The sequence below is a fragment of the Oncorhynchus mykiss genome, chromosome 4 (genome assembly GCF_057628025.1).
Source record: "Oncorhynchus mykiss isolate SJ-2025 chromosome 4, ASM5762802v1, whole genome shotgun sequence".
Classification (NCBI taxonomy): domain Eukaryota; kingdom Metazoa; phylum Chordata; class Actinopteri; order Salmoniformes; family Salmonidae; genus Oncorhynchus; species Oncorhynchus mykiss.
Window position 1 is genome coordinate 87,034,739 of NC_143025.1, and position 26,869 is coordinate 87,061,607.

General features: G+C 40.8%; 1 protein-coding gene and 2 long non-coding RNA genes across 4 annotated transcripts in view; 1 reads left to right on the plus strand and 2 right to left on the minus strand.

Annotated features, from left to right (window-relative positions):
* The window catches only part of LOC110522579 (poly(A) polymerase alpha), a 29,411-nt gene extending 14,884 nt beyond the window's left edge, over positions 1–14,527 (minus strand). Inside the window, exons 1-9 of the mRNA XM_036976218.2 lie at positions 14,300–14,527; positions 11,860–12,030; positions 9,975–10,041; positions 9,643–9,724; positions 9,335–9,444; positions 9,138–9,191; positions 8,891–9,002; positions 4,706–4,795; positions 1,226–1,364 (exon numbers count right to left, since the gene is read on the minus strand). Of these exons, the coding sequence (XP_036832113.1) occupies positions 1,226–1,364; positions 4,706–4,795; positions 8,891–9,002; positions 9,138–9,191; positions 9,335–9,444; positions 9,643–9,724; positions 9,975–10,041; positions 11,860–12,030; positions 14,300–14,307 (833 nt within the window). The 5' untranslated portion in view covers positions 14,308–14,527. The remainder of the gene's footprint in view (positions 1–1,225; positions 1,365–4,705; positions 4,796–8,890; positions 9,003–9,137; positions 9,192–9,334; positions 9,445–9,642; positions 9,725–9,974; positions 10,042–11,859; positions 12,031–14,299) is intronic.
* A 4,157-nt stretch (positions 14,528–18,684) lies between these two features.
* Positions 18,685–23,523, plus strand: LOC118964471 (uncharacterized). The gene is made up of 3 exons (XR_016495484.1): positions 18,685–18,963; positions 19,338–21,136; positions 21,323–23,523. It is a non-coding gene; the product is annotated as an uncharacterized LOC118964471 (long non-coding RNA).
* A 1,229-nt stretch (positions 23,524–24,752) lies between these two features.
* LOC118964397 (uncharacterized) lies at positions 24,753–26,814 on the minus strand. Of its 2 annotated transcripts, XR_005051445.2 has the most exons (5): positions 26,691–26,814; positions 25,613–25,705; positions 25,372–25,515; positions 25,029–25,104; positions 24,753–24,823 (listed from the first exon to the last, which is right to left on the minus strand). It is a non-coding gene; the product is annotated as an uncharacterized LOC118964397 (long non-coding RNA). The 2 variants fall into 2 exon arrangements; XR_016495483.1 differs by lacking the exons at positions 25,372–25,515; positions 25,613–25,705.
* Between the last annotated feature and the right edge of the window lie 55 nt (positions 26,815–26,869).

Sequence of the window (26,869 nt, forward strand, 5' to 3'; positions counted from 1 at the left end):
CCCTTAGATCCACCACTACGCCCTTAGATCCACCACTACGCCCTTAGATCCACCACTACGCCCTTAGACCCACCACTACACCATTAGACCCACCACTACACCATTTCTCTCCTGTTCTATTAGACCCACCACTACACCATTAGACCCACCACTACACCCACCACTACACCATTAGACCCACCACTACACCCTTAGACCCACCACTACACCATTAGACCCACCACTACACCATTAGACCCACCACTACACCCTTAGACCCACCACTACACCCTTAGACCCACCACTACACCCTTAGACCCACCACTACACCCTTAGACCCACCACTACACCATTTCTCTCATGTTCTATTAGACCCACCACTATATCAACTTTCTTTCGTTGTCCAGAAGACAAATGCAGTCCTAGTCATATCAGAAACCCATCCTAGTCGTTTCATCTTTAGATTCTCCCTCTCTTACTAAGTTTCTATCAGAAACGCTATCAGATGCTCTGTTTAGAATGGTGTTTTCCTAGACACACTGTTTAGAATGGTGTTTTCCTAGACACGCTGTTTAGAATGGTGTTTTCCTAGACACGCTGTTTAGAATGGTGTTTTCCTAGACACACTGTTTAGAATGGTGTTTTCCTAGACACACTGTTTAGAATGGTGTTTTCCTAGACACACTGTTTAGAATGGTGTTTTCCTAGACACAGTGTTTAGAATGGTGTTTTCCTAGACACAGTGTTTAGAATGGTGTTTTCCTAGACACACTGTTTAGAATGGTGTTTTCCTAGACACACTGTTTAGAATGGTGTTTTCCTAGACACACTGTTTAGAATGGTGTTTTCCTAGACACAGTGTTTAGAATGGTGTTTTCCCGCCAACTACATTCTGGCAAATGTTTGAAAATAACATTTTATTGGCTGCTTCATTACAGGTGTTGTATGTTCTGTTAAGATGAATTACCATAATCTACAAGTGATTTCTGTCATTCTGAACATCGTGGCTGGACACCCTAATGGATTCTGCACCCAATGCATATGGGTCCGGTAAATTTCTCAAATGGATATTTACAATCTTCGGTATATTTACAATCTTCCCGGTCACGTTGTCCGGCACCACGGAAAACCCTTGTTCATAAACACCTCAGACAAAAACCGACACGTCACTGGCCAAGCACAGAAAAACGAATGACCATCTGAAAACAGGTCACAGAGTTCCGCCTGAAAGAGCGAGACTTCTCACCACTTAGAGAAGACGAGGAAAAACTTGTGTACGAGAGTGGAGGCCACGGCGTTGGGGTAGAGCTGGCAGGTCCTGGCTACCAGCATGGCCCAGGAGACTCCACCCAGGAAGCCCAGGATGTTACTGTAGATGTTATGACCTGGAGGAGAACAAGAACATAACATTAGGTGTATATATATATATATATATATATATATATATATATATATATAAAATGGTGTTGGGTAGAGCTGGTAGGTCCTGGCTACCAGCATGGCCCAAGATGTTACTGTAGATGTTATGACCTGGGGGAGAACAATAACATTAGGGGTGTGTATGTATGTGTGTGTGATATATATATATATATATATATATATATATATACACACGTTTCAACGGAAGAAAATAAATACCACTAACAGGTCCCAATCATGAGAACAATGTGGCGGTAGCGGAGGGAGGAGACAGGGGAAACGGCCCTTTCCTTAAGAAAAGTCAGAGGAGTGAGTAAACCCCAACTTAGTTATAAATCACCTGTTAAAAATGTGCCAGGATTTATAAACACATCCATAAACATCTTCAGAAATGAGACAGATCCGGGTTCTGTTGAGTGTTTGTTTAATAGTGATTCCGTGAGCTCTAAGATTCACACAACATCTGTCAGATAAAGCGATTTCACCAATTCAACGGTTTTTTTTTTTTTTTTTTAAATCTGTTGCCATGATGTAATAAAGGCGTAAAAAAAAACTCTCCGGGATATCTCAGATTGTATTGAGTGTTTACACTGTTCTAGACGGTCAGGATTCTTTAGAGGGCTAATCTATAGGTCCACCAAACACATGTAAAAATCTAACAGGCACTCAGACTTTTAACCAGATAAAATATTTTTATTACGCTAAAATTAAACCAACAAAACACAACAACAAATGATCCTTTGTAAATATTCCTAAAACAAATGTATTTCTAGTGAGAAATAAATGTGATATATTGTTTCCATTTCATTTTTTTTTTGTGACCAAAATATCACAGATCCAGCCAGGCACTGGCAGGTGGAGGGTGTTTTAGGCCCTGCTAATCTAACAGCACCTGTTTGACAGACACTGGCCTAAAAACGTACCCAGCGCCAACTCCTCCTACCCTCCTTCTTAATATCAGGCTACAATCATCCCCACAAGTAGACCAAGCTTGTATAACCACCATCTAAGTGTCCTGTGAGCACGTCTTGTTTAGCTGTTATAACGTAACTTACTTGGGCCTATACTTCAATATCAAACATTCATTTGTTTGTGTCATCACACAGCATACGAGTCATTCATGCCTTTAAATACAAAAAGTATTTTTGATTTTAAAATAAAATAGGGGGGGGGGGGGGGCTTAAATAATTAAACAAATAAATCGCAACATGTCGGCTAAAGCAACTGTATCATCTTTCCTGTGATGAAGCTTTGGAAACCTGTTAGAATAGACCCTCTGGGATTACTTATAATGTGTTCAGTGTTGTTTACACTGTTCCAGACAGTGGCACACATACCCATGCAGGCTCAGAGAAGCAGCCTACCCATCTTCCTGTAGATTCAGAGAAGCAGCCTACCCATCTTCCTGCAGGCTCAGAGAAGCAGCCTACCCATCTTCCTGCAGGCTCAGAGAAGCAGCCTACCCATCTTCCTGCAGGCTCAGAGAAGCAGCCTACCCATCTTCCTGCAGGCTCAGAGAAGCAGCCTACCCATCTTCCTGCAGGCTCAGAGAAGCAGCCTACCCATCTTCCTGCAGGCTCAGAGAAGCAGCCTACCCATCTTCCTGCAGGCTCAGAGAAGCAGCCTACCCATCTTCCTGCTGTCCTATTTTAGAAAAACCCTCACACCAACTACATTTCACGTGGCCAGTGGATTCTCCAGTAGTTTCCACAACCATGTCTAATGTCTTCCACACATGACTTGTCCGGCCCAAATCAATCCTCAGAATTTGAGCCTGGCCAGGTATAAGACCAGGATGGGCAGTCGAGACCAGCCGGGTGGTCAGAGAATGACAACTTTAATTCACTTGGAATTTTATTTATCGTTTTAAATGGAAAACCTGATTAAAACGGCAGTTCCAAAGCGTAAAGAAAAATATATTTTCATCACATCTATAGTATTCAAGCCGATTCACATTTGATGGTAAGTGAGCTATTTGGCCGTACATGAATGATCACCAGGCACCAGTGCAATTTAGCTGGTCCTGCAATTCAGCTGTAATTCCTTGACGGTTCTGCCTCGTCTCCCAATAAGCTTGGCGAATCCTATGCCATATCACTAACAGCCATCTAGCTCCTTAATAGAACTAAAGGGTTGGGGGTCGAAGGGGATGTTTTTTTTGATTGGGCTTAGTTTTACACAATTTAAAAAATTAAATGACTACAGTCACAGCTAGAGAATCACATTCAGTACCGGCACCTGACTGGCCTTACATGCCAGTGAGTGACTCGCTCTGCGGGCTTTCATTGTCTTGCTGTTCCCGCAAGACAAAATATGATCGGAAAGGCAGAATATGATTGGAAAGGCAGAATTATGATCGGAAAGGCAGAATTATGATCGGAAAGGCAGAATATGATCGGAAAGGCAGAATTATGATCGGAAAGGCAGAATTATGATCGGAAAGTCAGAATTATGATTGGAAAGTCAGAATTATGATTGGAAAGTCAGAATTATGATTGGAAAGTCAGAATTATGATTGGAAAGGCAGAATTATGATTGGAAAGGCAGAATTATGATTGGAAAGTCAGAATTATGATTGGAAAGTCAGAATTATGATTGGAAAGTCAGAATATGATTGGAAAGTCAGAATTATGATTGGAAAGGCAGAATTATGATTGGAAAGGCAGAATTATGATTGGAAAGGCAGAATTATGATTGGAAAGTCAGAATTATGATTGGAAAGGCAGAATATGATTGGAAAGGCAGAATATGATTGGAAAGGCAGAATTATGATTGGAAAGTCAGAATTATGATTGGAAAGTCAGAATTATGATTGGAAAGTCAGAATTATGATTGGAAAGGCAGAATATGATCGGAAAGTCAGAATTATGATTGGAAAGTCAGAATTATGATTGGAAAGGCAGAATATGAAAGCCAAACAAATTCACCATGGCAATGAGGCTTGAGGTCTGTCCTGTGTGTAAAAATGCCATGACACGGTTTCTTTTAGGCAGGATAATCCTGTGTAGGAAATAGGAGCTCAGTTTGGGCCCAGCGTGTTGACATGTCATTAGTTGATTGTTTGTGTGAAAAGAGGGCAAGGTGAGAATGAGTGAGATACTCCCAACCTGTCTAGCCACAACAGTCTCAGTCACTGTGTTACACAGCATACACACACACACACAAAAACGGGGACCGACACATACAAGCAGGTGAACACACACACACACACTTATGGAAGATACTGACTCAACACACACAGTTCTGTTTTCCATCAAGACAAATGACTGCGCTCCTATGCAACAACAATACTACAGATCCAACTCACGTTTAGCCCACAGCTTGATGGTCCTCAGAGTCAGTCTGAAGTTCTCAATGTTGGGTACAAGATGGAGGATCTCATCTGTAACTCTGCAACCTGAAAACACAACGTCAAGTCATTATTGTCCCCAACTAACCATAGAGACAGACTGTTAGGCTACAACGTATCCCCGTAACTAACCCACAGTCACAATAGAGATTAGAGGTCGACCGATTAATCGGAATGGCCGATTAATTAGGGCCAATTTCAAGTTTTCATAACAATTGGAAATCTGTATTTTTGGTCTACTTTTTTTTTTTTTTTTTACACCTTTATTTAACTGGGCAAGTCAGTTAAGAACACATTCATATCTTCAATGACGGCCTATCGGGGAACAGTGGGTCAACTGCCTTGTTCAGGGGCAGAACGACAGATTTTTACCTCGTCAGCTCGGGGATTCAAACTTGCAACCTTTCAGTTAATCTAACCACCTGATTACATTGCACTCCACGAGCAGCCTGCCTGTTATGCGAATGCAGTAAGAAGCCAAAGTAAATTGCTAGCTATCATTAAACTTATCTTATAAAAAACAATCAATCACTAGTTAACTACACATGGTTGATGATATTACTAGTTTATCTAGCGAGTCCTGCGTTGCATATTATCGATGCGGTGTGCATTCGTGAAAAAGGACCGTCGTTGCTCCAACGTGTACCTAACCATAAAACATCAATGCCTTTCTTAAAATCAATACACAAGTATATATTTTTAAACCTGCATATTTAGTTAATATTGCCTGTTAACATGAATTTCTTTTAACTAGGTAAATTGTGACACTTCTCTTGCAACAGTCAGGGTACATGCAGCAGTTTGGGCCGCCTGGCTCGTTGCGAACTGTGAAGACTATTTCTTCCTAACAAAGACAGCCAACTTCACCACACGGGGGACGATTTAACAAAAGCGCATTTGCGAAAAAAAAGCACAATCGTTGCACGACTGTACCTAACCATAAACATCAATGCCTTTCTTAAAATCAATACACAGAAGTATTTATTTTTAAACCTGCATATTTAGCTAAAATAAATCAAGGTTAGCAGGCAATATTAACCGGGTGAAATTGTGTCACTTCTCTTGCGTTCATTGCACGCAGAGTCAGTGTATATGCAACAGTTTGGGCCGCCTGGCTCGCTGCAAACTAATTTGCCAGAATTGTACGCAATTATGACATAACATTGAAGGTTGTGCAATGTAACAGCAATATTTAGACTTATGGATGCCACCCGTTAGATAAAATACGGAACTGAATAATTTCTGTGTTATTATGGTATAATTAAGTCTATGATTTGATATTTGATACAGCAGTCTGACTGAGTGATGGTAGGCAGCAGCAGGCTCGTAAGCATTCATTCAAACAGCACTTTCGTGCGTTTTGCCAGCAGCTCAAGTGCTTCAAGCATTGCGCTGTTTATGACTTCAAGCCTATCAACTCCCGAGATTAGGCTGGTGTAACCGATGTGAAATGGCTAGCTAGTTAACGGGGTGCGCGCTAATAGCATTTCAAATATCACTCACTGAGACTTGGGAGTAGTTGTTCCCCTTGCACTGCAAGGACCACGGCTTTAGTGGAGCGATGGGTAACGATGCTTCGAGGGTGGCTGTTGTCAATGTGTTCCTGGTTCGAGCCCAGGTAGGGGCGAGGAGAGGGACGGAAGCTATACTGTTACACTGGCAATACTAAAGTGCCTATAAGAACATCCAATAGCCAAAGGTATATGGAATACAAATGGCATAGAGAGAAATAGTCCTATAAATACAATATTAACTACAACCTAAAACCCTCTTACCTTGGGAATAGTGAAGTATCATGTTAAAAGGAACCACCAGCTTTCATATATTCTCATGTTCTGAGCAAGGAACTTAAACGTTAGCTTTCTTACATGGCACATATTGCACTTTTACTTTCTTCTCCAACACTTTGTTTTTGCATTATTTAAACCAAATTGAACATGTTTCATTATTTATTTGAGGCTAAATTGATGTTATTGATGTATTATATTAAGTTAAAGTGTGCATTCAGTATTGTTGTAATTGTCATTATTACAAATAAATGTATTATATATATTTTTATTAATTTATTATTTATTACTATTATAAAAAAATAATTAATTGGCCGATTAATTGGTATCGGCTGTTTTTGGTCCTTCAATAATCGGTATCGGCGTAGAAAAAACATAATCGGTCGACCTCTGAGACAGACAGTTAGGCTACAATGTATCCCCGTAACTAACCCAGTCGCCATAGAGACAGACTGTTAGGCTACAGCAATGCAGAGAGAACACTTGAAACCTACAACACAGCAGTTGCTTTCAACCAGCTGTAGTTACAGTTAGCGGTGAGTCAACAACCAAATCGTTAAGAGGCCTTTCGACCATTCAAAACACACCGTTTTTAACTTGGATCAGTGTAGTGAGATACGATTCAGCAAGTGATTTTATCTTAAACGACTTACAGTACAGTAAATACACAGCGCATGCAGAACATTTGGAAAGTATTCCAACCCCTTTACCTTTTCTACATTTTGTTATATTACAGTTTCATTCTAAAATGGATTAAATTAATATTATTTTTTTTCATCGATCTACACACAATACCACATAATGACAAAGCAAAACCAGGTTTTAGAATCGTTTGCAAATGTATTCAAAATAAAAACAGAAATACCTTAGTTAGGTAAGTATTCAGACCGTTTTTTTTTATGAGACTCAAAATGGAGCTCAGGTGCATCCTGTTTCCGTTGATCATCCGTGAGAGGTTTTAACAACTTGATTGGAGTCCACCTGTGGTAAATTCAATTGATTGGACATGATATGGAAAGGCACACACCTGTCTATATAAAAAGTCCCACAGTTGACAGTGCATGTCAGAGTAAAAACCAAGCCATGAGGTTGAAGGAATTGTCCGTGGAGGGCCGAGACAGGATTGTGTCGAGGCACAGATCTGGGGAAGGGTACCAAAACATTTCTGCAGCATTGAAGGTCCCCAGAAACACAGTGGCCTCCATCATTCTTATATGGAACAAGTTTGAAACCACCAAGACCCTTCCTATAGCTGGCCGCACGGCCAAACTGAGCAATCGGGGGAGAAGGGGGGGGTCAGGAAGGTGACCAAGAACCCGATGGTAACTTTAACAGAGCTCCAGAGTTCCTCTGTGGAGACGGGAAAACCTTCCAGACGGACATCTATCTCCGCAGCGCTCCACCAATTAGGCCATTATGGTAGAGTGGCCAGATTGAAGCCATTCCTCAGTAAAAAGGCATTGCCAAAAGGTACCTAAAGGACTCTCAGGCCATGAGAAACAAGACTCTCTGGTCTGATGAAACCAAGATTGAACTCTTTGGCCTGAATGCCAAGCGTCACGTCTGGAGAAAACCTGGCACCATCCCTACGGTGAAGCATGGTGGTGGCAGCATCCTGCTGTGGAGATGTTTTTCAGCAGAAGGGACTGGGAGACTAGTCAGGATTGAAGGAAAGATGAACGGAGCAAAGTACAGAGAGATCCTTGATGAAAAGCTGCTTCAGAACACTCAGGACCCCAGACTGGGGCAAAGGTTCACCTTCCAACAGTACAACGACCCTAAGCACACAGCCAAGACAATGCAGGAGTGGCTTTAGAACAAGTCTCCGAATGTCCTTAAGTGGCCCAGCCAGAGCTCGAACTTGAAAAGACTTGAAAATAGCTGTGCAGCGATGCTCCCCATCCAACCTGACAGAGCTGGAGAGGATCTGCAGAGAATAATGGGAGAATCTCACCAAATACTGGTGTGCCAAGCTTGTAGTATCATACCCAAAAAGACTTGAGGCTGTAATCGCTGCCAAAGGTGCTTCAACAAAGTACAGAGTCTGAATACTTATGTAAATGTGATATGCATTTTATTCTTAATTAATTACCCCCAAAAAATTATTTTGTTATTATAGGCTAGTGCGTGTAGATTGAGGGGCAGAAACAATTTAATCAATTTTAGAATACGGCTGTAATATAAAATGTAGAGAATGTCAAGGGGTCTGAATACTTTCCCGAATACACTGTACATTTTAGTATCTGTGACCCCAGCGGGAACCGAACCCGTCACCCTGGTGCTGATAACGCCACACTTTCACCAACTGAACCACATCAGGACCCAAGATCAGAGGATACAAAGAGCTCAGTGTTACCATTGAGACTCCTAATGCAGCGGATGTCAAGGTTCTTCAGCAGCCCGTCATCTCGAAGGTCCAGATTCTTTGGGATTGTTTGCAAAGCTAACCGTGCAAACAGGATGTCGATCTAGAAATACACAACAAACAGTTCATGGACATTTTTTAAAAAGTGGTAGATCTCAATATTGGATGTACAGAACCAGTTTAGCATGGTTTCCTTGCAATAATGCAAATGTTCAAGAAATATGTTCAAATGTCACACCTCAATGCTGTCGAAAGACAGCTTTATCACCGGGACAAATGCCTCCTCAACAGCCTGGAAAAAAAAGACAGAAGTTCATGAACAGTCTGCACCTTGTTCATTTTTTGGGTATGAATCTTTACCTCCAACTCTACCAATACCCACTTCACTCTCACCTACTAGCAACACAAGTCTCACTCTACCAACACAATGCCCACCCTCAAATCCTTGACTTCCTCCTGCTCCTTCAGCTTGTCCAGGAACGAGGAGAAGAAGTCTGTTCTCTCCACATGTCGAGGAGCCACAAACAGGGCGTCGATGTCTGCCCCTAGAAGACGAGGACAGAAGACCTTGTTTAGATGTAAACTCTGTGGTCATATGTTTTCAGGACTTTTGAACCTGTGTGGTTGGTAGTCGTGTTCAGTGGGTACCAAACAGGAAATTGTTTTGAACTGAAAATGAGCATTCCTGTCAGACAACAACTCTTACTGTAACCTTTGCAGTGAAAAGTGGACATAACATGTACCTTTAGTGTGAACTCCTAACCTGTACGACCCAAATGTGAATATCTTCCCTCCGACAGACTCAATCACCGAGGCAGGCAGATTCTAGGAGAAAATTAAACAATCCGTACATACAATCCTTACGAACTGTTGCATCATGGTAGGTAACAGTGCCATGCGGTTGTCATATCAACCAAATATTATCTGCATACCAAAATCGCACACTATTCCCTTTTATAATGCAGAGTCCTGATCAAAAGTGACCCACTACATTTGGGACTGAGCCATTTGACGTTATCACCAGACCCCTTGCTGTATCAGAGAAAGGTCTTATAGGTCGAATGTAAAATCATACCTTTGTCTCACTGACGTCACGAATCCATTCCTTCACCAGTGTGTTCAGTTTTCCCAACACGTGTATTCTATGGAAAATAAAAGGCATGATTTAGAGGAAGTCTGTGGCACTTTGACGTTTAACCCCCCTAGTCGATGTTCACGCCCCTGCTGAAAATGTAATTAGCATTAAAAAAATATATCTCTCTCTAGCTTAAACTGGTGTATTTTTTTAGGATCAGTTTTATTATGCTAATTAGATTTCAGCATTATATATTTTATATTTATTTATTTTTTTGCATTGGATGAGTCTCCATCCGTTGATGCTGCGGCCGAGGTGGCAGAGCTAGAGTGGTGTTTGTCCGACTACGAGACACCCCGAAAATCAATGTTCTCAACTGGCAATTTCATGAAATATTACCCACAAAACACCAGTGTCAACGTCAACAGTGAAGAGGCGACGCCGGGATGCTGGCCTTCTAGGCAGAGTTGCAAAAAAAAAGCTATATCTCAGACTGGCCAATAAAAAGAAAAGATTAAGATGGGCAAAAGAACAGACACTAGACAGAAGGACTCTGCCTACATGGCCAGTATCCCGGAGTCGCCTCTTCCCTGTTGAAGTTGAGACTGGTGTTTTGTGGGTACTATTTAATGAAGCTGCCAGTTAAGGACTTGTTTGAGAAAAATACACCTCACTAGACAGTCTAATGTACTTGTCCTCTTGCTCAGTTGTGCACCAGGGCCTCCCACTCCTCTTTCCATTCTGGTTAGAGCTAGTTTGCGCTGTTCTGTGAAGGGAGTAGTACACAGCGTTGTACGAGATCTTCAGTTTCTTGGCTAATTTTCACCTGGAATAGCCTTCATTTCTCAAAACAAGAATAGACTGACAAGTTTCAGAAGAAATGTATTTGTTTCTGGTCATTTTGAACGTGTAATCGAACCCACAAATGCTGATGCTCCAGATACGCAACTAGTATAAAAAGGCCTGCATTATTGCTTCTTTAACCAGAACAGCAGTTTCCAGCTGTGCTAACATAATTGCAAAAGTGTTTTCTAATGATCAATTAGCCTTTGAAATTGATAAACTTGGATTAGCTAACACAACGTGCCATTGGAACACAGGAGTGATGGTTGCTGATTATGGGCCTCTGTACACCTATGTAAATATTCCATTATTTAAATTTAAAAAAGCAATTTCCAGCTACAATAGTCATTTACAACATTAACAATGTCTACACTGTATTTCTGATCAATTTGACGTTATTTTAAAATGGACCCCAAAAAAATGAGTTTTTCTTTCAAACGCAAGGACATTTCTAGGTGAGTGCAAACTTTTGAGCGGTAGTAAGCATTTCTATTATCTTTCAGATATAGGACAGACATTATAGATGGTTTTGGGGGAGAGGAGGTGGGATGAATGAGCCAATTGTAACAGCAGTAAAGCCAAATAGAAAATGTCTAATATATCTATGACTTTAAAAAAATATATCATAAATAACTATAGAAGTATGTCACTTTATAACCACGGCAGGTAGCCTAGTAGTTAAGAGCGTTGGGCCAGTAACCGAAAGGTTGCTAGAGCGAATCCCCGAGCTGACGAGGTAAAAAAAAAAATGTTCTGCCCCTGAACAAGGCAGTTAACCCACGGTTCCCCTGTAGGCAGTCATTGTAAATAGGATTTTTTTCTTAACTGACTTGCCTTGTTAAAATGTGTAATTAAAAATAAATAAATAAATATATTAAATACAGTTTACCAAGTACTGACTGAAACCCCAACATAAGAATAATTGGCTGATGTACTGGCAAGATATTGGATAAACTTCTCCTCCTCCTCATAGGCCTTGACACTAGCTGATATAACTTGTGTCCATTCTAACGTGACCATTTACTAGTGACAACCATCCTACCTGCGTTGTAGTTCCAGCTCCTCTTCAAACACCCCGTACGGTTTCAGGGCCTCAGTCAGCCTGTGTGTGAGGACAAGGTCAGCCTCCTTAGCTTGGACCAGGCTGATAGGAGAAGTGATCCCATAGTGCTTGGGAGTCTCCCGACCCAACGACACCTGGTTAGCAGTTGGACTGAAAACAGGACAGGACAGACGTGTTTGTGATCTGAATAAATGTATGTGCCATGTAACAAAGGTTACTAGCAATTTCTTGGTATTGTACAAAGAAACATCCACACATCAACACAGCCCACACAGAAAGTGCCTGACGGCATCACAGCACATACATATGTTGAGTGTAGTGTGTCTTTTAAAGTTAGTTCTATACTGACTCCCTAGCATACATTGCCTGCTGTGGTTTATGTGGGTGTGGTGGTAGAGAAAAAACAGACAGAGCTATACATCTTCACATTGGACTCTGGGGAAAAACAGATGTTTCTCAATGGATTCTGATGATGTCATGCCTCATATTATCTAGAATGTTTTGACTGAACAGAGCCACCAAGGACACATAGTCAACATCAACTTGGTGACCTTCTGTAATGTTACAGTTTGATGTTGACATGACATTACAGTTTGATGTTGACATGACATTACAGAGGCCTAACATGCTGACCAGACGAGGCATGCATGTGTCCGCCATCGCGCGCATGTTGGTTTTGTCCACCCACACCAGATACGATCAGGACACGCAGGTTGAAATAACAAAACAAACCCTGAACCAACTATATTACATTTGGGGACAGGTCGCTTGCTGCTGCTAGCTAAATTTGTCCTGGGATATAAACAGTTGTTATTTTACCTGAAATGCACAAGGTCCTCTACTCCGACAATTAATCCACAGACAAAAGGTTAAAAACAGTTTGTTTCTAGCAATCTCTCCTCCTTCAGGCTTATTCTTCTTCAGGACTTTATATGGAGGTTGGCAACCAACTTTAATAAGGTGCATTACCACCAACAACTGGACTGGAGTGTGGCTCTCAGTTCAACTTTCAATCACCCACGTGGGTATATGCTCCTCAAAACCAATGAGGAGATGGGAGAGGAGGGACTTGCAGCGTGTCAAGTGTCACAAATAGAACCAAGTTCTATTTTAGCACCTGGCTATTCAGATGGGCGTGAGCAGTGTGGGTGCAATGATTGAATAACATGCATGTTTACATTTATTTTGTGACACGAGCGGTGTGGTCAGCATGTGAGAGGACATATTTTTGCACTGGTGACCCATGACAATGCAAAACATAACATGCTGACCACACCGCTCGCGTCACAAAATAAATGTAAACATGCATGTTATTCAATCATTGCACCCACACTGCTCACGCCCATCTGAATAGCCAGGTGCTAAAATAGAACTTGGTTCTATTTGTGACACTTGACACGCTGCAAGTCCCTCCTCTCCCATCTCCTCATTGGTTATGAGGAGCATATACCCACGTGGGTGATTGAAAGTCGAACTGACATCCACACTCCAGTCCAGTTGTTGGTGGTAATGCACCTTAAAGTTGGTGGCCTACTGCCGTATAAAGTACGAAGAAGCCTGAAGGAGGAGAGATTACTAGAAAACAAACGTTAACCTGTGGATTAATTTTCGGGGTAGAAGACTTTGTGCATTTCAGGTAAAATGACAACCCATTGTTTATTTCCCATGACAAATTTGCAAGCAACAGCAAACTAGCTATCTACATTTCTAAATGTCTAATGCTTTTCGACCTGTCCCCAAATTAATTTAGTTGGTTTTGATATTTCAACCTGCGTGTCCGGTGTGGGAGGACAAAACCAGCATGTAAGAGTTACGCCTAAATGGCAGTGGACAAGACTAACCCTGAACAGCCAACTTTCTCAAACTGGCAATGATAACATGATATTTTAGCTGTATCTGACAAATACATTTAACATAATTGCGAAAAAGAGACAATACAAACGAAGTAGAGTAGTAACAGTAGCGTAACGTTGTCTTTGTTTGCATTTAACCTTTTAACTAAAAGTTTGCAAATGACAAATTTACAAATAAACTTTACACTTCACTTTGTCACTAGAAAACACGTAGCTAACTAACGTCAATTGGTTACCGAATCACAATTTACCTACTAACGTCAGCTACGTGCTAGATGGCGCAAACATAGCACAAAGCTAACGTTGGTTAACGTGTTTTATTATGGCAGCATTTCCAGGACTTAGCTAACTAGTCGTTTGCAAATTCACTTGCCAAGAACGCTTGAATGCATTGGGTTGAAAGTCAGACCCGTACTAACGATAACTACTGTAACTAGCTAATACTCAATTGTTTCTATACTATTTCCCGCTACCAAAAATAAATACTTGCCAAACTGGCTCGCCAGCATCGGTAGGCCCAATCCCCTTTCCAAACACATATCTGTCCAAAGTAACGAGATACTTACAGAGCCATTGAAACAACCTCCAGCAAGTCCAATCAGCCTTCCCAAAATTCCCTTCTCATACTCGTTTCTTATTATAAAAAAGATAGCTATGTTATTTAACCAGAAACCGAGCAATGGGATTTACACCTTTTGTTTCCTCTAAACATGGCGCGTGTTCAAGCTGTGCGGTAAAAATCGCACCGTGAGTGGGTTGTGTTAACGTCATACCGTAGAGCACACTTTTATCACATGGGAACTGTAGTCTTTTAAAATAGATGGACATTTTGGCATTTTTATTTTACCAGGTAAATTGACGGAACACATTCTCCTTTACAGCAACGACCTGGGGAATAGTTTCGGGGGAGAGGGGCGATGAATGAGCTAATTGTGAGTTTTGTGTAGTAAGTACTCTGTGTAGAGTTATCATTCATCCTTGCCCTAGGAGGGTGTCTATTTAGTAATTGCACAGTAGTACTCTGTTTTACCTTCAGGGGGTTGAGTCTAATATATACAGTATAACTCATCTGCTGCATAGCCTTCATTTTTGTTCAAAACAATAGATGTATTTAAATATCTAGTAGGTGGGAATTCAAGGATTACTTAACCATTTTACAAAAACACATTCACTTGAAGAGTGCAGATGTAAAGTTTGGTAACAGAATGATGGTTTGTGCCATCATTCTGTTACTAAACTTTGTATTTGCACTGCTCAAGTAAATGTGATTTTTGTTCAAAGTAGTCCTTGTGCATAGTTATGGTTTGTTTAACTTTCGCAATCGTTGGTTTTAGTTTAACATTTTAAAGTGAAAAATCTAAATCTCAGCGTCACTGTTACCTGGAATAGAGTACCACAGTATGAGTCATAATACCCATAATCCTAGCAGTCAAACAGGGAAATGGTTCCACTTGGTTTTTTTTCCATCATTCGTTTTTCCCATAGGGGATTATAGAAACATTTCAATTAAGGGCCTGTGTTTTGTGTAGGCTTACCCTGATGTTTTCAATAACTGTAAATCTCTCTACCCCCAACAAATTAAATTGTAATTCGCTGCTAATGTGGCTATGATTATCTAGACGAGGCTGTTGAATCGAGGCAAAGGTAAGCGTCTCTGGATTAACTATACATTTAGCTAAATGTAATAACGAATGAATTGGCTGCTGGATCTTTAAATGTACCTGTTGGGGAAAGGTGTCAGCTAGAGATGACGTGCAGGATGATTCCAGGGATTTGTAGTTTTGCATGATATCTACTTTGATTCCAATTAGCATTTTAAAATCTCGGGGGCGTAAAGAGCTGAATATATTGATAGGTCACCTTGTCCTAGAGAGATTTACATGGTAATCAAAACCTCACGCCGGGGTAAAACTACATGAAACACAACCCTTTAAGTGTTTCTAAAAATCCCTTTATAGGGGGGAAAAATTATTGGAACCATTTCTCTTGTCTGTGAAATTCTAACCAAGCGAGAGACTTTATCATTTCTTCAAACAATCTATCTTTATTATAAGATTTGCACATTTTTAAGCTAGTTAACGATCCACTCAACAACACTGCGTGGAAAATTCTATTTTACCTTTATTTAACTAGGCAAGTCAGTTAAGAACAAATTCTTATTTTCTATGACGGCCTAGGAACAGTGGGTTAACTGCCTGTTCAGGGGCAGAACGGCAGATTTGTACCTTGTCAGCTCGGGGATTCGAACTTGCAACCTTCCAGTTACTAGCCCAACACTAACCACTAGCCTACCCTGTGTGTGTGAGAGACCATGGTGGGAACATGGTGTACAAATAAGTGATAAGTGTTGTTACTCCTTTCTGCTGATAGAAATATCGCTGCTGCTCAAACTAGCCTCTGTTCTCTTCGTATCTCCACACAACTGTGCCCTTGAAAGATACGGAAAGGACAGAATGGACCAAAAAAGTGTGGTCACTCTGAGGCTCTTTTGTTTTTTGGCTGCGTGACCAAACTACCAAGAAACAAGAGGAAAACTCTGTCTTCTCATATGGGAGACAGACAGTGGAAATGTACAGGTTTGAAGCACATGTGTATACGCAGCGCTGAGTTTGTAATTTTGCCACGATATCCTGTTTGACCACAAGGTTTTATGGGTATTATGACACCTTCACTGTCGGGCTCTATAGCCCAGCTGTTTTCACACTTTTTAGGCTTATCCTGATGTTTTGATAAATGTGTAAATCTCGGAAAAGGTCACTTATAAATGTATTTACCCCCAACAAATGTAAATGCTAATGTGGCTATCATAAAGATTTTTTACATTTATTTTTATTTCACCTTTATTTAACCAGGTAGGCTAGTTGAGAACAAGTTCTCATTTGCAACTGCGACCTGGCCAAGATAAAGTGTAGCAGTGTGAACAGACAACAGAGTTACACATGGAGTAAACAATTAGAAATCATTGAAAAAAATCTGTAATTGGATTATGTCACGGGCTAGGGTAGGTGTAGCTGAGGCAAGTGCACATTTTCTTCATAAAATGTACCATTTAGTTGTAGTTACATTTTTATGAATATGATCTTTACAAAAACTCGAGAGTCAAACTAGAGGAATGCATGTTTATCTCTCATGGGAAAAATAAACAAGGTGTATTGCAAGTCGTGATCAACAGAGTCTCGGCTAAACAACTACAGCTCCATGGTTTGTTGCTGGTGGCCCACTCTTCGATGGTATACAGAGTGTTTTTAAGAGTTCACAGATCTGAGAGGACTGGATAGAAGTAAGCAATGTGGAGATGAGCCTATATAAGGGCCACCCACCAAAGGCTTCAGAAAAGGCGTCTTGTGACCCATGAAGGAAAACGTTTCACCAAGTAGAACACTATGGCTTCAAATTTGTAAAAGTTGCACAATGCGGTTGATTTTGAAATCAGCGCATTTTGTGTAATTTTAACGAGCAACATTGAGGTTGCCATGTTACATCTCGGTTACAATTGTTCCACATGTTCAGTTGTCCATGCTTGCAGAAAGCAATGCATTTACCAGACCGAAGGAATCCCCAAATAATACAAGTTAAGAAGCGTTTGAAACATGCTAAATATATATATATATATATATATATATATATATATTCTTTTCTTCCGGATGCCAGAACAGTGTTTATTTAGCTGTGGGGTCCTTAGTAGATTTTGAGAGCTACGTTAGCTAGTGTAACAGCATAGCTTCCGTCCCTCTCCTCGCCCCTACCTGGCCTCGAAACAGCCACCCTCGAGGCATCGTGACTCATCACTCCACAAAAGCCGCGGTCCTTGCCGAGCAAGGTCTCAGAACGAGTGACGTCACTGATAAACGCAATTAGCGCGCACCCCGCTAACCATTTCACATCGGTTACACTAGCAAACATATTTTTCTTTAGTTTGGCTAGCAGGCAAGAGCAATGATGACTCTTGTAGACTAAATACAGCTGCCAAAATCTCCAACTGAGAACTACTGTACACAGACAAAATATATGTCCTCGTTTCGGGATTCATCTGGATCAGTGAAGGCAACGTGTCGCTTGAACTGATGCAAGGACGAACACACAGTTCTGTGCACCAGTGTGGAAACAAAAGTAACCAAGGAGAAAAAATAAGTGTTGTTAGGTAATAGTTCTGGAGATGCCCCACCAGCCTGGTGATCTCCATCATAGTACCGCATTGTTCATCACTGACCGACAATGAAAGATTTCCTCTCAATGCCTTAAGTTCTATTCAATCAATTTACTACAATTACTATACACTGGTTCTGATAATTAGGTTGAATATTGGTTTTGAAATGCTTTGGCTTAATCAGTATTATATTCTAGCCTTACCAATTGTGTTCTGGGTGACTCTCCAGCATGTCAAACTATTTCAGAACCATTTCATCTTCCACATTCTATATTTCTTCAGCTGGCTGCGGTACTTGTCTACTCTGCCACATCCTCAGCCTGGTTCTGCACCCGCTCCATTAACCTGTTAGATCTCTAGGGGCGCTATTTTATTTTTGGATAAAAAATGTTCCCGTTTTAAGCGCGATATTTTGTCACGAAAAGATGCTCGACTATGCATATTCTTGACAGTTTTGGAAAGAAAACACTCTGAAGTTTCAGAATCTGCAAAGATTTTGTCTGTAAGTGCCCCAGAACTCATTCTACAGGCGAAACCAAGATGATGCATCAACCAGGAATTAGCAGAATTTCTGAAGCTCTGTTTTCCATTGTCTCCTTATATGGCTGTGATTGCGCAAGGAATGAGCCTACACTTTCTGTCGTTCGCCCAAGGTCTTAGCAGCATTGTGACGTATTTGTAGGCATATCATTGGAAGATTGACCATAAGAGACTACATTTTCCAAGTGTCCGCCTGGTGTCCTGCGTGGAATTCGGTGCGCAATTGCCAGCTGCTCGTACTTTTCCATTTGATATAGGGGAGAAACCATGTGTCCAAGAACGATGTATCAATGAAGAGATATGTGAAAAACACCTTGATGATTGATTCTAAACAACGTTTGCCATGTTTTCAGTCGATATTATGGAGTTAATTTGGAAAAAAGTTCGCGTTTTGAGGACTGAATTTTCAGATTTTTTTTGGTAGCCAAATGTGATGTATAAAACGGAGCTATTTCTAATACACAAAGAATCTTTTGGGAAAAACTGAGCATCTGCTATCTAACTGAGAGTATCCTCATTGAAAACATCAGAAGTTCTTCAAAGGTAAATGATTTTATTTGAAGGCTTTTATGTTTTTGTTGAAATGTTGCGTGCTGGATGCTAACGCTAAATGCTAACGCTAAATGCTAACGCTAAATGCTAACGCTAAATGCTAACGCTACTTTTACACAAATGATTGTCTTCCTATGGTTGAGAAGCATATTTTGAAAATCTGAGATGAGTGTTGTTTACAAAAGGCTAAGCTTGAGAGATGGCATATTTATTTCATTTCATTTGCGATTTTCATGAATAGTTAACGTTGTGTTATGCTAATGAGCTTGCAGATAGATTTACACAATCCTGGATACAGGGGTTTTTTCATAGCTAAACGTGACGCAGAAAACGGAGCGATTTGTCCTAAACAAATAATCTTTCAGGAGAAACTGAACATTTGCTATCTGAGAGTCTCCTCATTGAAAACACCTGAAGTTCTTCAAAGGTAAATGATTTTATTTGAATGCTTTTCTGTTTTTTTGTGTAAATGTTGCCAGCTGAATGCTAATGCTAAATGCTACGTTAGCCATCAATACTGTTACACAAATGCTTGTTTTGCAATGGTTGAGAAGCATATTTTGAAAATCTGAGATGACAGTGTTGTTAACAAAAGGCTAAGCTTGAGAGCTAGCATATTTATTTCATTTCATTTGCGATTTTCATGAATAGTTAACGTTGCGTTATGGTAATGAGCTTGAGTCTGTATTCACGATCCCGGATCCGGGATGGGGAGATCAGAAAGGTTAAGGAAGTCATCAGATGCCTCCAAGGAGAAAATAATCTGCAAAACACACGGGTGGACTCCCAAGAACAATCTGAATAATATGAAGTCCAACACGATAAGACGAGGCAACAAGCCTAAATAAAATCTACAAACATGCTTTCAGGAACAACTCATGCCACAACTCCATACACACATACTACCATACTACCACTAGTGTACACTAGCACATGGTACACTAGCACATGGTACATTTCTGTTTTCAGCCACCCCAGAGTGGCTCACTTGTGAGCGTGCTGGCAGCATATAGCAGCACGTTCGATTGTGCATCTCAAGAATTCAGCATAGCAAGTTTGTAAGAAGGTCTGGTTATTTAAATGAGTAAATAGTTTAATCCATTCTCCATTTTCATTACTTTATTCACAGGTAAATGGTAATATGCTCTAAACCGCTCTGGTGACAAACTTTGCTGCCTTGTTTCCAATCGTCCACATGGCTGCGAGAACCTATTCAAGTAAATCCATTTCAAATGTAAACTATATTCTTAGCTACAGTGCAGTCTAACTCAAATGAGCTGCTAACGTAACTAGCTAGCTATCTAGCCAACTTTACACTGCAAGGTTTGGTGACCAGGGCCATCTGGGACTGCCTCCTAAGGGCCTTCAGGCGTGTCAAGGCTACCTGTGTCCTGCATAACTTAATGGACACAAGGACCAGGAGGGGGGGGGATCTACAGCTTGCCGCTGTGTGCCAGAGGAGAGGTCTACAGGATGTTTCAAGGATGGGGGCAAACAACTCAGCACAGGAGGCAATCCATGTGCGGGAGATCTTCACCACCTTCTTCAAAGAGGGTGCTGTTCCCTGGCAACACCATAGACTACACTATGCACAACCAAATGCTCTTAATTAAGAGCCATCCACATTGCAATAAGAGTATTCTTCCATTTACTTAGCTATGTCAACTGCAGTTATTCAATTCCAGGTTTCTTTCCTTTTGATTTCTACTTTAGGTGAGGGTGCTGTCTGTACAAAAACAAAACAGGCTCTTTTAAGAGTCGCCCATATTGAGAACAATTACACACCCTATAACCCACACCTACACACTTGTGTATCAATCTGATGTGTTGTGCAGGCTCAGGTGTAACTGTGGCTCCTTCCACCTTCAAAGAATAGACAAAGGGAACCAACCATGGAGAATAGTAAGACACTTCATTATTTAGCATAGTAGTCGCTATATAGTTTGTCATGTCTGTTTTTCAGTATAAAGTACTCTGCAGCCACTTCGTGTGGACACCAGGTGAGACCACACACACATTCCTGTTGAACGCTCTCTCTTTACTCAAAACAGTCTCTGTCCTTTACTTCATCCCCTGCTACCTAAATCATCTAGGTTATATCAGCTGTGTCGGTGAACTCCTCCCACATCTGAACTGGCTGACAGAGGGCACAGCATGCTGAGAGGTGAGAGGTCAGAGGTCAACAGGAAGTATTAAATGCTTTACATTGAAATAGAGATGTATTATTAACGTTGGGACTACTACAAAGATAGTTTTGCAATTCACCTACTGATGATTAGGATGACTGAGTGTTAGGGGATGATTGTGCCTTTTTTTTTAAAAACTGTATTATTCTGTCTCTCGTCTCCAGGTATGTTCTGATGTGAGAGGATGAACTGGGTGCTCGAGGCTGTTCGGAGACATGGCCAGAGACACTTATGTATCTGTGGTAAACAGAGAATATTAGGGTAACCCTGTAATTCATGAATCATATGCTGTCTTCTCTGTTCTTACTACTTTGTCTCTCTCATACCTCTCCCCAACTTCCTTTTCATCTGTTTTTATAATGGCCGCCAGATGAGCATTGGAAGTACAGGTTGAACATTTTATTTAGAATATATTACATGTATAATGCATGTATTTATAACACTTGGATAATGAACTTTCAGTAAAGCGTTTCACGTTCTCTACTGGTTGAAATGAAGTCGCGTTTGATGACATACTACGCCTATCCTGTGTTTATCAGACCAATGCAGAAGAAGTGTTTGCTATTGAGATGAACTGGTTTTATAGTAGTTACATGATGCAAAGGAAGTGTAGTGTACTGTTTTTAAATAAAACAAATATGTTTTTGTATATATGAATTATAAATCCGCCTTTAACTAAAGTTTCTAGTCTATTGCATAGTTACAATGTGTAACCATTGAGGGACCTGGATTGGAAAAACACTGGAAGTTAATAATTGTCGTACATACACAGCATCATTCAAATAATGGAGTTTGATACTCCTGGTATTGGATATGACTGAAATGTCTCAGATATTCATACTTGAATCGCACCTTTATTTGCCAATTTAGAGTACATGATCAGTGACTATATTCAATGTACAGGCTACAATGTGAGGATCTCATGCTTGGTAATAACTACATGTATATAGGACTTGCATCCTTGGCAAAACGTTTATTATATTCTACTCGACCCATAGGGTTCATTCAGACTGTTTTGAAGTCGATACAACAGGCTATGATAGCTGAGGGTCATAGCTAAATTCTGAACTAATATTTATACCAAACATTTTAGGGTCCATACACAGATCGGATAACGTTTCATAGCTAGCTACACATCCATGGGCTTACAGGTATTTTTATACTCCACAATCAAGAAAATAGCTAGATACGTTACTTCAGCTGCATTGCATGGGACATGTCAAGGCAAGCTTACAATATTGTACATTCAATTTGCAGTAAATGCTTTCCTAGATTCTTTGCATCCACTGTTTCACAAGACGAAAGCCAAGTTTGCTGGTTTTCTCAGGAGTCCCTAACACCATTGAAACAACCAGAACTACAATCCATAAAGCTACCTAGCTGGTTAATGTCAGCTAGTTTGCTATTGAGCGATTTTCGTAAATAAACGATTGCGCATATGTCAAAGTTAATCTACGTTAACTAAGATTTTTTTTGCATGACTCATGTAATTACTTACATTCCATCCTAGTATTTTTATTTTCCCTCTTTGCAGGAGAAAATCACCAGCGATGGGTCGCGCAGCGTCAAACTCGTCATGCGAACCACTCGATATGATTGGTCATCGCCCAGGTCGCCACTGACGTTTTCCATGAACTTGGGAACTGCTTTTGACTCTTCACTCTCCCGCTCAACCCCTTCGCATAGCCTCCCTGAAATGTAATATTTGATACATTTATCTTTGTACGTTTTTGTATTTCAGACTCAGCGATATGACGTAGATGCAAAGTAAACCGCATAGTGAGTCAATGTCCGCAACAACTAATAGCGTTGAAGCGCGAGGCTAAACTTCTACGCTGTTTTTGTTTCCACACGTTATGAACCAGTGCACTTGTGCAGATACTGTGTGGGAGAGAAGTCTCACATCTCGCTCATTGTAATGTCTTCCTTGCCCCTAATGTCCACGTAATTCCGCTGAGTCTACCTTTCAAAAATGTGCAAAACACATTTCTGCATATTGGATTTTCATGGTTTTGACACACAGGTATTTTAAATGTATAGTTCAGAATTATCAGAAAATAAGAGGTACGCTTTTTGGGAACGACAGATACAATTTGAGTAGTGCTGTCTTTTACTGACCAGAGGTGTGACCTCGTAGATAACCTCTGAACTTCATCTTAAATGTTTACACAGTATCTCTGCCACAGTACTCTTCCCTGCCGCTGGAGGGCCCAGCAGACAGACTGATTGGAAAACAAACAGCACAACATCTCAATATTCTATGTCTGGCTTGAATATGGGTATAAGGCAATAATACCATGGTACACTCATTGCTGTGTACTTGCTACAACCCTGTACTCCTACAATACATATATTATAAACTGATGCTGGACAGCTTTTTGTTAATACTGCAACTGGACCGCTCACTAGAAGTTGACAGTTTGTATTCCTCCACCACCCGGTTGATTTCTTCCTTTATCAACAAGTCCAGCCTCGGACACCCAGTGGAGATTGAAGGTATCCGTCAGACTGGTTAAATCCACAAATTGACACTCCAGTAATCCACATGTGCATTATTTTAATTTTTTAAATGGGTCAAACTGATGCTCAAATTTAGACCAGTCCCAGATCTACTGCTGTATGGCCAATGTCCTCCCATCGCCGACCATAGGCGTTGTCAAGACTGTCAAACAAACTGATCTGGAACCAGGCTAGTGAAGATATGCTCCAACTGACCATTGTCAATTCTGAATTAGATTTCCTAAACCTGAGACAGGGATCAAATTAGACATACCGTCAGAGCCTCAATGAGGTAGTCCTCCTCCTTGGACCGAGCACAACATTTGAGTCATTTAGCAGACGCTCTTATCCAGAGAGACTTACAGCAGCAATTAGGGTTAAGAGCCTTGCCCAAGGGCACATCAACAGATTTTTCATGTAGTTGGCTCAGGGAATCGAATCAGCGACTTTTCGGTTACCGGCCCAATGCTTTTAACTGCTAGGCTCCCACCCCTTATTATCTATACAGAAAACACCAACCAATTAAATCTACATACACATCTATTTAAAATAAAGAAATGCAACAATTTTACAAATACACTTAATGATCATAGATATGTCTGGCTTAGCTTATGTTTTTTATAAATATATTATTTTAACATTTCAGTCATTTAGCAGACACTCTTAGCCAGAGCGACTTGCAGTTGTGAATGCATACATTGACTTTTTTCATACTGGTCCCCAATGGGAATCAAACCCACATCTTGGCGAAGGCAGGCGCCGTGCTCTACCAGCTGAGCCACATGGGACAATATCCTCCAGTGTACTTGGAATCATCCACAGCGATGGAATAATGTGTCTTCTGGCTTGTGGTCGATAACATTCTGGATAACCCTTGTAGATTTTATTTTTTTTATTTTACCTTTATTTTACTAGGCAAGTCAGTTAAGAACAAATTCTTATTTTCAATGACGGCCTAGGAACAGTGGGTTAACTGCCTGTTCAGGGGCAGAACGACAGATTTGTACCTTGTCAGCTCGGGGGTTTGAACTTGCAACCTTCCAGTTACTAGTCCAACGCTCTAACCACTAGGCTACCCTGCCGCCCAGATAGACCTAGATAGACTAAGGTAAACAGTAATTGTAGGATGTGTAAGTATTTTCTTCACCCCATCTCTGGCAGATTTCCTTGAATAAGCAGTAAATGAACATTAATGGACCCATAGAAAAATACAAACTCTGCAAGGTCGCCGACAAATGATACGGATAATATTTATGCCCAAAAACAGGGACTCCTGCAAACTCCAAGCCAATACACCCGGATGAGTCGAGACAGAAAAACAGTGAGAAAACGACCATCGAAGCCTCGATAGTCTAATAATGTATATTGTACCTTGAAGAAGTCCAGAAGGTTCTTCCATTCTATATTGGACACCCGCCACCACATAACTGGACAGCGTGGACTTTTCCTGAATGATAAATACAAAGTTGTTTTTGCAACTGTTGTTGACGTTTGCCCAGCCCATTATACTTAAGCAATAAGGCCCGTGGGGGTGTGGTATATGGCCAATATACCACGGCTAAGGACAGTTCTTTGCGGCGTGCCTGGATACAGGCACGCCGCAAATATACCACAAACCCCGGAGGTGCCTTATTGCTATTATAAACTTGTTTCTGATGTATTTAGCAATCAAAATAAATGTTTTGTCATATCGATGGTATATGGTCTGATATACCATGGCTTTCAGCCAATCGGCATTCAGGGCTCGAACCACCCAGTTTATAATAACAGTTTTGCCCAGTTTGAGCACCATTCTCTGTGTTGGTGTACTCCTTGAAGTTAGGATGATGTCCACTATCAGAGGAATCTCTGGATCATTCTGAGGTTCAGAAAGCAAAGGTATGTGAAGAAATATAGGAAAGCGTTTTGAAATGTTGTAAATAAATAAATTACATAGAATTGAATACAAAACTTACAGGATCGGCTGGCTTGCTCATCGCCCTGGTCATGACTGATGATATCAAGATGGATATTTTTAGAGACACAAAACTCAGTATCTGAGTGAAACGCTGTAGAAGAAAGGAAGAGGAGGAGGCGTTGTCTTACTGTGGATATAGGCCAGCGTTTCCTAAACTCGGTGCACGTTCTGGTTTTTCCCCTAACACCACACAGCTGATTCAAATCATCAAAGCTTGATGGTTAGTTGAATCAGCTGTGTGTAGTGCTAGGGGAAAAAAACGTGCACCACGCTTGAGGAAACCCTGCAGTATACAGTATGCAAATTAACTGCATATTAACCTGTATATATTTTTTAACCTAGCCTGAAATGGCCCTTGTTGCCTCAACTATCAGTTCTGCTGTTTCTGACACATTCCAACAGGCTTGGCAGCAGCTGGTCTCAGGTCTGTGACTGGGAAGACATGTCAATGATAGGCCTAGATTAATTTGTTTTCAGGAAATTGTCTACAAACTGAAATTTGCATGTCATTGCATACTGCTGAATGATGACGTGTGGTTAAACTAATATTGTATAGTGGGTTATTTAAGTAATTATGCCTGAGAAGCCGGTGTTTGGAGGATATATTGGCACAGGTGTTGTTAGGGTCGAGACAACGTTTTTTTTGACTGGGATGACGAGACAGTGGATTGCGCAGTCAAATGGAACAGAGTAAATAGGCATTTTAACATCATAGATTTAGCTGGTGGTAACTTGTGGATTATAAACTGGGTGGTTCGAGACCTGAAGGCTGATTGGCTGACAGCCGTGGTATATCAGACCATATATCACGGGTATGACCAAACATTTATTTTTACTGCTCTAATTACGTCTGTAACCAGTTTATAATAGCAATAAGGCACCTCAGGGTTTGTGGTATATGACAAATATACCACGGCTAAGGGCTTTATCCAGACACTAAGAACAGCCCTTAGCTGTGGTATATTGGTCATATACCACACCCCCTCTGGCCTTATTGCTTGAATAGACATCGTCTGGAATGTGGTTTTAACCAATCGACATTCAGAATTAGACCCACCCTTTGTATAAATACTCACTAAATAACATTCTAATGCAGAACGGGGGATTCTCCCCTCGTTGTTAGAGATAGTTCCAACAATTTGGAAAGTCTTGCAGTGTAGGCTCAGCCGCAGGGGGACCATCCTCATTTGACAGAATATACACGCTGTCACGAAAAGAAGAAAAAAACATTTAGATGAATACGTATCAACAGTTG